At 44.4% G+C, this 12,661-nt stretch overlaps 1 protein-coding gene across 3 annotated transcripts in view; it reads left to right on the top strand.

Annotated features, from left to right (window-relative positions):
• The window catches only part of CCDC33 (coiled-coil domain containing 33), a 204,566-nt gene that overhangs the window by 27,980 nt on the left and 163,925 nt on the right, over positions 1-12,661 (top strand). For all 3 annotated transcript variants that reach the window (XR_007951217.1, XM_051982257.1, XM_051982256.1), the window contains exon 2: positions 2,369-2,532. Coding sequence is in view for 2 of the 3 variants with exons in the window: in XM_051982257.1 (XP_051838217.1) it covers positions 2,369-2,532 (164 nt within the window). In the remaining variant the exon portion in view is untranslated. The remainder of the gene's footprint in view (positions 1-2,368; positions 2,533-12,661) is intronic.

Genomic DNA, 12,661 nt, shown 5'->3' with positions numbered 1-12,661 from the left:
CAGACAAAAGCAGACACTATGGATAAAAGACTTTTTTTTAATAGAAAGAGCTTCCTAACAATTAAAGCAAAAGATGGTTTTTGTAGCAAGGTAGTGACTTCTCCTTCACAGAATATACTAAAGTAGAGGCCAGATGACCATTTATTGGGGAATGTCATGGAAGGAATTTTTATTTAGGCAGGGGCTGAACCAGGTATCCTTATTTATTCAAGCACCTACTATGTACAAGAGACCATGCAATGGGACCCCAAAGACAAGACCTCTGAAATTCCTTAATGTTCAGAGATTCTGAAAGCTTTTCCCATCCTGCCCTTGGCACCGAGGGGGCTCATTGGATAGAGGGCTGAAATTTTAGTTAGGAACACCTGAATTCAAATCTAGCCCTCAGATAATTTCTAGGTGTGTGACTCTGTACAAGTCATTTAGCTTTCTCCAGACTCAGCTTCTTCCATTATAAAATGGGGATAATAATAGTATCTACTCCCAGGTTTGTGTCAGTATCAAGATTTGTAAGCATTTGTAAAGCATTTGGAACAGTGCCTGGCATGTTGTAGTCACTATATAAATGCTTATTCTCTTCTCTTTCTCCTTTGTTAGATTCATTTCATTATTCACCTGGTTATCCTTCAAGGCCCACTTCAATTTCTAGTGATTTCTTCCCATTCTAAGCTGTTTTAACAATTACTGTCTGTATCAATTCATTTGGCAGTTTTCAAGATCTCTTCCATTATTGGTTTGAACTGTTATGAAAATCTTTTACTTAACTCTAGTTTCAAGGTAATAAGTCTCTGTCTTCAGGCTGTCTGCTCTCTAGAAAAATAGTTCTTTCCTAGGATCCTAGGAATTCAAAGCTAAAGGTATCCTCTGTGTGTGTGTTTGTCTGCCTCTCTCTTTCTTCCTTCCCTTCTGTCTCTGTCTCTCTCTGTGCCTCTTTGTATCTCTCCCTCTCTCCCTCTGTCTCTCTCTCAGACAGTCTCTGTTTATCTCTGTTCTCGTTCTCTCTCTCTCTCTCTTTCTCTCTCTCACTCTCAGTCTCTTTGCCTCTCTGCCTCTCTCTTTCTCTCTCTCTCTGTGTCTCTCTGCCTCTCTCTCTCTTTCACCCCCCCTTTCTCTCTCTCTCTTTCTTTCTTTCTCTCCCTCTCTTTCTTTCTTTCTCTCCCTCTCTCTCCCTTCATCTCTCTCTTTCTCTCTGCAATTCAGAAAATTTCTTCCTTTTACAAAAAGAGTCACTGTAAAATTCAATTTAATTCAATAAGCTTTTATGAAATACCTATCCTGTACAAGGCAATAGCCTAGGTATCAAGGATATAAAATATAAAGACAAAATAGCTCCTGCCTTGAAGAATCTGACATATAATTCCAAAAAAGATGAAGCTTAGTGCTGTGATTCAGTTTACAAAATGCTAAGTTGTGTGCAACTTTTCAGAAAATGTGTGCAGCAGACAGACAGTTACGTGTGCTTGCCACCAAACAAGGAACTCAGTCAACTGTCCACTTCTGAGGTGAGCTTGACAGAACTTTGCATTTGACTGACTATGGTGAATGAGAGAAAGGGAAGCATGAAATAATACTCCAAGGTTCTGAGTCTGAGTGACTAAAAGCATGTTAAATTGAGCGTTAGAAATTGGAAGCTGGCGTGAGATTATGGAAGCAGACAAAAGGCTCCCCTGCTCCCTTTTTTAGAAATATTAAGAAAGCATTTTAATAAGTAATTAGAGAAGTCATTTAACAAGAACACAAAATCCTCAATTAAGTCACTTTGACTGGATGAAAATCAGACTCTGAGACCTCCTAAGATCATCTTTGACCATTTTAAAAGGAATATTTTGTGATGGGAATGGTCAAAAATGGATTGCATGATTTTAAGAAGCTATTTGTGACAATTGCTCTAAGTGATGAAGCAAAATATTAATTGAACTTCTACCTTACCCTGGTCTCTGTAACGCTATATATTTTTTTATATTGTGAAAGATCAACTTTATTTTAAAAAATCCTAAAAACTAATATTAATGTAATATGATTTATGTTATATTTTTCAAGGGTATGAGAGGGATCTTGTCAATTTGGAAATTTTTCTTCCTAAGCAGAATAAAGCTTGGATTAGAAGAATGACAAATTAATTAAAATTGATCCTGGCAGGCCTGTGCCTACAATACAGAGAATGGTATTAATTTTTTTCCCTTGACAAGAGGGAAATTTAGGACATTTTGAATTTGAGAGGTCAGCTAAAGCTAAAACTCAACAGTAAATCCAATCCTAAAGGAAGAGAGAACCAATGAGAAGAGTATGGTAATAGAATAGAACAGTTGGAATAGAAGTGGCCTGGCTATAACATTAATATCTCTTTCTCCTGGCTCTTTTCTGATAGGTGGAAGAGAACCCCTTGCCCCTTGAAGAAGCTTCTCGCCATGCAGAGACCTCCTATGGCCACTTGGCGCCAGCCCAAAAGGAAATCATCGCAATCAGTCTCCATGGGGCTGTCAACCTGCCCTCTCGCAAGACTGGCTCCAAACCCTTGGCCTTTGTGGTAGCGTGAGTACCTGGATGGGGGGTGGGGAGCCAAGAATGGGTCCTAGGAGGCAGGTATATTCTATATACACTTCATAAGGTACAGGTACTAGAGGTGTGCCTACCGGACAATGAATATTGAGTGTGCAAAGTACTAGAGGTGGAGAGCAAGGGTACAAAGAAATTGGAGGACAATATAAAGAGCAAAGTGTGAGCTACTTGGACTGTGAAGGACTATTAAAGGGATGATTCTGAGCTCTCAAATCCTGGGGATCCAGGGACATGAGGGAAGGAAAATCAGAAACACAAATGCCAGATATTGAACAAATATTAGTAAGGAGGGGAAAGGGAGAGAGAGAGAGGAAGAGAGAGGAAGGGAGGGAGGGACAGAGAGAGACAGAGAAACAGAGACAGAGACAGACAGAGAGAAACAGAGAGAGACAAAGAAACAGAGAGAGACATAGAGAACAAGTCAGACAGAAAGAGAAAGAAGAAAAAGAAAAAGAAGAAAGAGACATAGAGACAGAAACAGAGACAGACAGAGACCAAGAGAGAGAAAGAGAAGGAGAGGAAGAGACAGAGACAGAGACAGAAAGACAGAGAGAGAAGGAAAGGTAGAGAGAGTGTACATATGTCCCTGTATCTGTAGCCAAAGAAAATAATGGTTTTTTTTTTGTTGTAGAATAACGTAATAGAAAGATTTAGAGGTAGAGTTAAAAGAATGTAGTTGTCATCCCAGCCCTTTCACTTATTATCTGGGCACCCTTAAGCTGTAGCTTCCTATTTCTGGACCCTGGGGTCCTATTCTATGCAATGAAGGAGTTGGGTCAGGTAATCTCTCTAAAATTCCATTCCAACTCTGAATGGTTGGTCCCGTGTTCCTTTGTCACAGCCATCACGCTAAAAAGATTGCAGCAGTTTTGTGGTCTCCACAGACCAAGGCCCCACCTTGAAATATTCTGGCCTGCAACAGAGAAGGGATTCTTTTGGATTCTTCAGGATTAGAGCAGAGGGGCCCTTAGTTAGGCGGCCTGGGGCCCAGCTGCTCCATGCTTCCTGATGGCTCCTGTCACAAGCTGTATCCGTCCCTCCTCCTCCCTGCAATTCAATTCAATTTGTTTTATTAATCAATACATTGATAAGCATTGATCAAATGCCTACTATGGACAGTGCACTGGGGAAGGCACAGACAATAGAAACCAACCTGAAACAGCGCCTGCTCTCAAGAGGAGGATACTGGGACGATATAATATGTTTAGGAGGTTTGTTGTTGTTGTTGTTTCAATATTTACTTTTATTAGGGTTTGATTTCTAATTTTACTCTTCCTCTCTCCCTTCCTCATCCCCAAGATGGGGAGCAATCTGGCGCGGTTACACACACAGCCATATTAAGCATAGAAGATGCAGAATGTACACAGTGTGTGTCCTAGATGTTTTAGGGGTCAGCAAGAAAGCAGGGCCACTGTGTGACTCAGGGGAGAGAGCCGGCCCAAGGCAGCCCTGGCTCCACTCCATCTAGCCCTGTTCCTCGCTGTTTCTTACCAGGAAGGCCCAGACCTTTGCCTCTGGTCTATCTTCCTTTAGGATGTAGGGCTCTCTGGGGCGTTCAGGGCTAGACAGAAAGGAAAAGGAAGTGGCTTGACCCTAGCCTTATTAGTCCTCCAGTACACACATACACCTCCTCAACCCCTCCTCAAGGAGGCTTGAAAGGAAGGAGGAGAGACCATATCTGGAGGAAGGAGCTTCTGTCTCCCTGTCTCTCTGCCTCTGAATCTCTCTTCTCTCTCACTGTTTCTGTCTCCTTATCTGTCTCTGTCTCTGTGTCTCTGTGTGTGTCTCTGTGTCTCTGTCTCTCTTGTCCCTCTATCTCTCTCTGTGTCTCTTTTTCTCTCTCTTTCTGTCGGCCTCTTGTCTCTGTCTCTGTGTTTCTCTTTCTCTCTCCCCCCTCACTCTCTCCTTCCCCTTCTCTACCCATATATAGCTCATTTATCCATGTGTATCATTGTATTTCCCATTTAGATTGTGAGCTCCTGAAGAGCAGGAACTGTCTTTTGCTGCTTTTTGCAAGCTCAGTGCTTAGTCTGTTTAGGAATACAGGATTCACGCACATCAAACTGTCAGAAGAGAATAAAAGACAGTGAATAAAGAATAGGCTGCTTGGTGGGGTGGTACCTTGTTCTTTCCTCAGTTAAGTGTCCTGGAAATGGAGAAAAAGTATATCTTCAGCACTCATTACCAGGTATAAGCCCCAGAGACACAACTCATCCTTGATCATTTCCTTAAGCAATCTGGCCAGTTCAAGGTGGAGCCCCACTTCCTCCTGAAAGCTTTAAGACAAAGGCTACTCTGTACGAGTCCTCATTCTTCCAAGAATACATTCAGAGGGAAGAAAATCTTTCCCTGATCCCGGGAAAAGTCCATAAATACATTCACAGGACGTGGGGTGGGATTTGCAGCCTACAATTGGTCAGAGTTCTTTGATACTCCAGGGAATCAGTCAGTCAATCAATGAATATTTTCTAAATACCTAATAAATACAAATACTGCATGAAGGACTGGGGGTACAAAAAGAGATCTCTCCTCTCAGAGAGCTCACGATCTAAATGGGAGAGACAACAACCAGTAAATAAACCTGTACAAAGAAGCTATCTATATACAGAATAAATGGGAAATAATTCACAGAGGGAAAGTATTTGACTTAATAGGGATTGAGAAAGGTTTCTTATAGAAGGTGAGATTTTAGTGGAGATTTGAAGGAAGCCTGAAGGCAGAGGTGGGGGGAAAGGGAATGCTAAGCAGGCCCAGAGTAGAGAAATGGGGTATCTTGCTCTTTGAACAGAAAGAGATGAGTACTACTGAATTGTGGAGTACTTGGTGAAGGAGTAAGGTGCAAGATAGAAGGAAGGTGGGTTATGAAGGCCAAACAGAGGGTTTTGCATTTGATCCAGGAGGATAAGGGATTTGGGTAGAAGGATGATATGATTGGACTCATAGTTTAGGAAAATCACTTTGGTGGCTGAATGAAAGCTGGATGATAGTGGGGAGAGAACGGAGGCCGGCTGACTTCCCACAGCTATTGCAGGAGTCTGAGTATGATGTGATGGGAGACTGTAACAAAGTGGTGCCATGTGAGAGGGGAGATGGATTGCATTAGGAGATGTTGCAAAGGTGAAATCAAAAAGCTATAGCAACAGATTACATATGAGGAGGGGTTGGAAGGAAAACAGGTTGATACTTGATTTACTTGCCTGAGGGATTGGGATTATGGTGGTGTCCTCTGTAGTAGTAGGGAAATTAGAAGGCAGGGAGAGTTTAGGGAGAAAGATAATTAATTTAGTCTGTGACTTTATGGTGTCTACTGGAATCCAGTCGAGTTGGAGATGTGAGATGGGAGGTTAGCAGAGAGTTCAGGTATGGTTGAGAATGATCAGAATGGAGATGGTTATTCACTCTATGGGAGCTGATGAAATCTCCAAGTGAAGCAGAAGAGGGTCCCTGAGAGACCCCTGTGCAACACCAAATCTTAGAGGGCAGGATCTGGAGGGAGGATCCCCTGAAGAAGACTGAGAAGATAGTAAAGGTAACCTTATTCTAGTTCAGGTGAAAGTGTGAATGAGCCTCTCTCTGCTCAGGGGATGCATGCAATAGGAAACAGAAGGCAGCCAGTCAGAGGAGAGATTCACTCCACTTAGAGCTGTGAGGTGATATAGTAGGTGGAGTGCCAGACCTGGAGACAGAAAGTCTTGAGTTCAAATCCATCCTATGACACTTACTAGGCTTGTAACCCTGGGCAAGTAACTTGATTTCCATTTTCCTTAGTTTCCTCATCTGTAAAATGGGAATAACAATAGCACCTGTCTTCCAAGGTTGTTGTAGGGAATCAAATGATAAAAAAAATTGCAAAGTGCTCAGCACAGTACCCGGCACATAGTAGGTGCTCTATAAATGTCGGCTGTTATCAGCAGTATCCGTATCGTTATTTATTCTTACTTGAGAGAAGAGATCAGATGGGCGCATCCACTGTGTGCAGAATTCTTGCACACAAGGAGAAATTCCATTGGCACAGATGGGAATCACCGCTTACCTTGCCCGTGTCCCCTCGGGGGCATGAGCAGCAGGGGACAGAAGTTGGTGGTGGCCCCAGGTTTGCAGGAGCTGCTCCCCAAAGCCACACATCTTTCATCCTGCAGTGACTGGCTCTAGCCATGGTGCTGATGAAGAACTAATAGTAGGAGGGGGTTCCTGTCTCCGTGTTGTGCCTGCTGGGCCGACAGCCTGCACCAGAGAAGGGGAGGGGGGTCTGCTGCTGCTGCTGAAGGCACAATTCCAGGCAGTTCCAGCACTGCTTCTCTTCTCCCTGGCTTCTCACTCACTATCTCTCAGCCTAGCATTGCTGGGAACTCCCCCGGATTCCAATTTTGTGGCTGTGAGAGTCTTGTGTGCTGTGCCCCAGCCAGTCTGGCCAGCCCCTGCTGACCCTCCTATTTTAAGCACAAACAGGGCTTTTTCTGCATGGATGCTGGGCAGGGTTAGTTCCCTTATCACTGGATGGTGCAGTAAGCGGTACGCTTTGTCAAGGAAGCTTACTGATGGTTGGAGCGATCCAGGAAGGTTTCATTCCCTCCAGATGCTCAGCATCTCAGTCACCCATGAGGACCTGAAAGGTCCCATCCTTCTCTTTTTGGCACAGCCTGACCTGATTGATAGACAGCTGAGCTGTAGTGGAAAATGTGCTGGTCTCAGAGTGAGGAAACCTAGATAGAAGTGTGTCTTGTCACCTAAGAGTTCAATAATCTCATGTGATGTGGGCATAATATTCAAATGTTACTCATAGCACATTTACTTATCCTTTTGGCTTACCATAAGCACACTATGGGACAAGGTTCAGAAAGTTTTCCTTTCTTTCTCTTGGTCTCACAAAGATTCTGGTCAGGCCCATGAACTGTTCAGTGCCTACTGCCATTTCTGGCCCTGTGATTCAAGTTTTTATTCTGCTTATTTCTTTCACTAGTCCCATTCCTTAATTTTATGGCAGCTCATTCCTCATAAAGCATAAAATACTGCTTTGAGTTCAGCCATATTGTTGAGATTTTAGATGATTAAAGCATCTTAGAAATTTAGGGCAATGTAATTAGTTCTCAAGGGCTTTAGGGGAGAAACTGAGGCAATACCAAGCCCGAGAGGTTCTACAATAACAGCTTTTCCAACCTCTCTTTTCTCCTAAGTATTTAACTTTTACACCCAGTTCTATCCCCTCTTTCCAGGGAAGTAGACTGGTTGCTATCACTACAAGTGGCCCCTTAGGATGCTCTGATCCTCTTCTATCCTGCCTGAGGCATAAATAAATCCCCTTCCCTCCTAGTTCAACTATAACAAAGTGAAGATTGTGCACAAGTGTTAGAAAAGCAGGAGAAAAAGGGAACAGAGGCAAGTGGTTAGAAGCGGAATTCTACAGAGCAGATGTCTCATCCTGTGGTGACTTAGTGTATCACTCCCTAGGAGCTTTGCTGGCCCAGAGAATGGGACACTCGGCCTCACAGGATACTCTTTGTCTCCTAGATTTGTCCGGGTGGGCTCCTAGACTCAGATCTCCAGATAGTTCATTTGAGGGAGATTGAGGTTGATGCGATTCTCTGCTTGATGAGATTCTCAGCCCAACCAGAACCTGTTTTTTTCTCTATGATTATGGATCCCAGGAATAATTCCCCTCTGACCCCAAATCATGCCATGCTTTACAATCCTTAGACACTAGCCCTTGGAGCTGTAGGTGAGACATTTGTCTCCCTGACTGACCCAGAGATTCCTCTCCTGGATTTCAGTCCCCCTGCACTGACTTGGACATTCTCCAGCATCCCAGGAATATTCCCCGAACCCTGAATCCTATAACCTTACCTTTGCCCATATTTCATTTCTCTCTATCCTGTTCAGTTAGCCTTAAATCATATTTCCAACCAGTCAATAAATACTTAATAAGCTCCTACTATGTGCCAACTAAGACTGATTCTACCCTTCAGGAAAAATGAAGTTCCTTCATTTCTTGTTCTAGACTCAAATCCGAACCTGGTCTCATGAAATATCCATTACTCAGGACCCTGAAAGAAAGAACCCCTAGACTCCCTCTTCATTCCCTATTTACTTCCCCAGGAAATTGGGAACAAGCTCCTGGGTTCTCAGTCTCACTAACAGGCAGAAGTGAGGGCTATCTGCTGGCCCATATAATCTGATCTGTACAGTCTAGCACTTGTTCACTTCTTCCTTCGAAGGGTCTCAGCTTGTGTGCGAGAACTAATCTGGTGTGTTCTGGTGGCAATTCCCTTGTCTGGTACAGGTCTTGGTTTGCTTGTCCAAACCCCTTCTCCTATCTCGCCCCCAAAGCCCTGTTTCCCCCACTCAAGGGTCATCTTCTATACGGACCCTTTGTGGCCCTCCTCCCCTTTAACTCGGGCTGCTGGAGATGGCTCTCCCCAAGGTGCTCGCTGATTGACTAGTCAGTGTTTCCTAAGCCCTTCCAGCTCTGAGATGCTGTGATCCCCCAAACCTCTGCGAATTCCCCCAGATGACATAAAGCCTGGCTTAACACAGGGTCAGACGCAGAGACAGCCGGGGAGAAACTCGCAGATTGGTTTGTACCGGCAAACACCTGGTTACTATAGCAATAATCACCTTGGGAACCAGGGGATTTGAGCAGAAGAGAGAGGTCCTAATCCAACAGGTGAAACACCTGTTCATTGGCTAGGAGGAGGAGGGGCAGTCCCGCCCCACTGCCTCCTTTTCCCTCCCCCCAGCCCTCACTATTTCGCTTGCTTTTTTCTCTTCTCTCCTCCGCTCCCTCCTCCCACTCTGGCCACTCCTCATTTTCATGTAGATGAGGATTGTGTCATGGGAGGACAGGTTGGGGTGGGGGTTGGGGGAAGAGGAGAGAACCTGTTTGGAAGGAGCTCTCCTTTTCATGGAGAGCTTAGTTTGCCTTCTTCCTGGCAGGCCCCTGGGTTATTTCCATAAACCAATTATCGCCAGATGATCTCAGGAGAGCCCAGCGACACTAGTCTCCGAGATGGGAACGGGAGCGCAGCGTGTGATTGTCACAGCTCTCCCTGCAGTTGTGACAGTCTCCATCACCACGTTACCATGGGAACGCCAAGCCTGGGCGGGGAGAGTGGAGCGGGGTGAGCCGGAGCCGGAGCCAGTCCGTGGGCGGGAGGGTCTGGGAATTAGCCATGCAGGGCACATCGAGTTTGCTCTTAGCAACCACAGCGAGGGACTTGCACTGGGAGGGAGCCAAGTCTGGGACTTGAAGTGAAAAGAAGCTGACGCTGATGACACTGAAGCCAGAGGCAGGAAGGGGGGGGGGGTGATTCAGAGGTAGAGGGGGGGAGCGTGATGGATCTGGAGAGAGGTGGGGGCAGGGCTGGAGGTGAGTGCCAGCCAAGGAGCTGACGAGGAGGTGTCTGAGAGCCAGGGCCCCGAAGCAGCTGTCACCACCCCCGGCTGCAGGTGATAATGAAATGCTCGTGAAAGGAGAAAGGCAGGGTTGCTGCGAGGGAAGGGCGGCCCAGCTGTCGTCCAAAGAGGGAGATGAAAGTCTTCCCCAAGCCCCTTCCTCCTCCCGCTGCCCGCCTCTACCCGACGGGCTCTGCCCTTTGCCCCGGCCAGCTGCGATAGAGGCCTGGAGGGCGCGATGGGCCCAGAAGTGCCCAGCCGGAGCTGCAAGGACCTTTAAAGAATCAGTTCATTCTTTACAGAGAAACATATGGAGTATTCGAGAGGGAAGGGAGAAGGAGGAGAAGGGCGAAAGCACGTATGAAGTGTTACCATGTGTCAGCCATTAAATTGAGCACTTTACAAATATTATCTAAAGAAAAAACATTGGCTTTCAGATCAGAAAATCTGGATTCTGCTCCGTTACTGTCTGTGAGATCGTGGGCAAGCTGTTTAAATGCCCTGGTCTCTCTTCTCCCATCTGTAAAATGAAGGGGTGGGACTGAAGTCTCCGGTGGCTCTGTAAATGTTGTAGACCTGCCACTACAAGCCCAGAGATCGAAAAGGCCCCAGGTCCAAGCTCATCGTCTCTGTGACCGGGTCATGTGACAGGATCTCTCTGTAAATCAATCAAGCATCAAGCATTTATTAAGCACCAACTATCTTCCAAGCATTTTGTTAAGCTCTGGGACTACATAAACCAAATCAAAGCAGCCTCTGCCCTGAAGTCTTACATTCTAAAGGGGGAGAGGAACGACACAGTGTGTATATGTGAACTTGCACAGAATTAATACAACATAAGGCAGTTTGGAGGAAAATGGCATCAATGGGAGTCAAGAAGAGCAGTGCCTTCCTGAGTCTGATGTACAAACTCTTCCGTAAGTAAGCAAAAGTAATTTTGGGTTTGCTTTCAGGTCACTAGTAGTCATCCAACAAGTATTTATTAAGTACCTACTGTGGGCCAAACATGGTGCTAATTAATGGGGATGCAAAGAAAAGTAAAAACTTCCCCTGCCCTCAAGACATTTGCATTCTCATGGGGGCCACAACAGTGTAAAAGGTTTGAGGAAAAGTGAGGTTTGGGACAGCCACTGTGGAGAGAAGGAGAAAAAATCTATGGTGGGGGGTGTTAAGGGAATGATTGCCTTGCTGCAAGTTAGACGACGTAAACTTGTGGTGGGCCCCATGGACAGAGTTTTGTGATTTCTCCCGGCTCTGCTCACCAACATGTATGGGATAAGGAGCAAAAGAGTCAGATGGTGAGAGTAAACCTTACTAGGGCTTGGGCAAGCTTTTCCTCAGCAATAAAACAAAAGTGTTTAAGTTTTGAGAGTAGAGTAAGTAAGAAACTTTATTGGATTAGTTAGATGTCCCACTAGAGACTAGGAAAGGATGCTGATCACAGATATCTCTACGGGGGCTTCCAAAATAAACTCCCCAAGAGTGGCAGGGAAGAATCTTATATAGTCCCTGCAGGGAACACAGACTCAGCAATATTCTTTTATTTTTATAGCTCATGGTAAGACCGTAGGCCTTGTTGCAGAAGTGCATTCGTTATCTGTTGGAATAAAAAATCTTGAGGTAGTCACATGTGCTTGCCTTCTGATTTATTGAACAAACACGTAAGATTATAGAATTGAGGAGTGAAGGGGAACCTGAGAAAGCATTTGGTCTAAGCTCCTCTTTTTACAGAGCCAGTTTTAAAAAGGTGATTTTCACTGGCTGTCCCTTCCCTAAAATAGTTAGAAAAAATTTCCCTCCTTTCCCCTGCCTCTGAATCAATCCTTCAAGATTCAACTCCAATATCACTCTCTTCATGAGATCTTTCCTAGACCCCTTCCCCCATAAGCTTCTCTTATCTGCCTTCTCCCTAAGGTTATCCTTTATGTGTTTCCTGTATAGCTATGTGTGTGAGTGTTGTCTTTGGTTAGTATGTAAGTATCCTGAAGACCAGGACTCACTTTGCCTTTGTGTCTCATGCCTAGTACATAATATATCTTAATAAATGCTTATTTGTTGGTTAACTCCTTTAGGGTCTTTCCCACACAGATTCATTGGAGGGCAGGATCTATCTCTGGAGACAAGTTCCTTGCCAGTCAGATTGCCCAGCCCCCTTCCATTGCCATCATAATCTCATCAGACCATTTTATGTATGACTAAATGTTTTTGCTACTGGTAAAAACATTCCTTCAGAGCCATAAACTATGACTGTAGTTGCCCTTAGTCAGGAGGCAAGTTGAAATTTTGACCTATTTTCTTTTTTAATTTTATTAAAGCTTTTTATTTATAAGACATATGCATGGGTGATTTTTCAGCATTGACTCTTCTTCTGTTCCAACTTTTCCCCTCCTTCCCCCTACCCCCTCCTCCAGATGGTAGGTAGACCAATACATATTAAATATGTTAAATACAATATAAGTATACATGTCCATATAGTTATTTTGCTGCAAAAAAAAAAAAAAAAAAAGAATCAGACTTTGAAATAGTGTACAATTAGCCTGTAAAGGAAATAAAAAATGCAGGCGGAAAAAAATATAGGGATTGAGAATTCTATGTAGTGGTTCACACTCATTTCCCAGAGTTCTTTCACTGGATATAGCTGGTTCTCTTCATTATTGAACAAATGGAACTGATTTGGTTCATGTTATTGTTGAAGAGAGCCATGTCCATCAGA

Source organism: Antechinus flavipes, chromosome 2 (assembly GCF_016432865.1).
Source record: "Antechinus flavipes isolate AdamAnt ecotype Samford, QLD, Australia chromosome 2, AdamAnt_v2, whole genome shotgun sequence".
Taxonomy (NCBI): Eukaryota; Metazoa; Chordata; class Mammalia; order Dasyuromorphia; family Dasyuridae; genus Antechinus; species Antechinus flavipes.
Note: the sequence above shows the minus strand (reverse complement) of the source record. Positions and strands in the feature narration are given on the sequence as shown.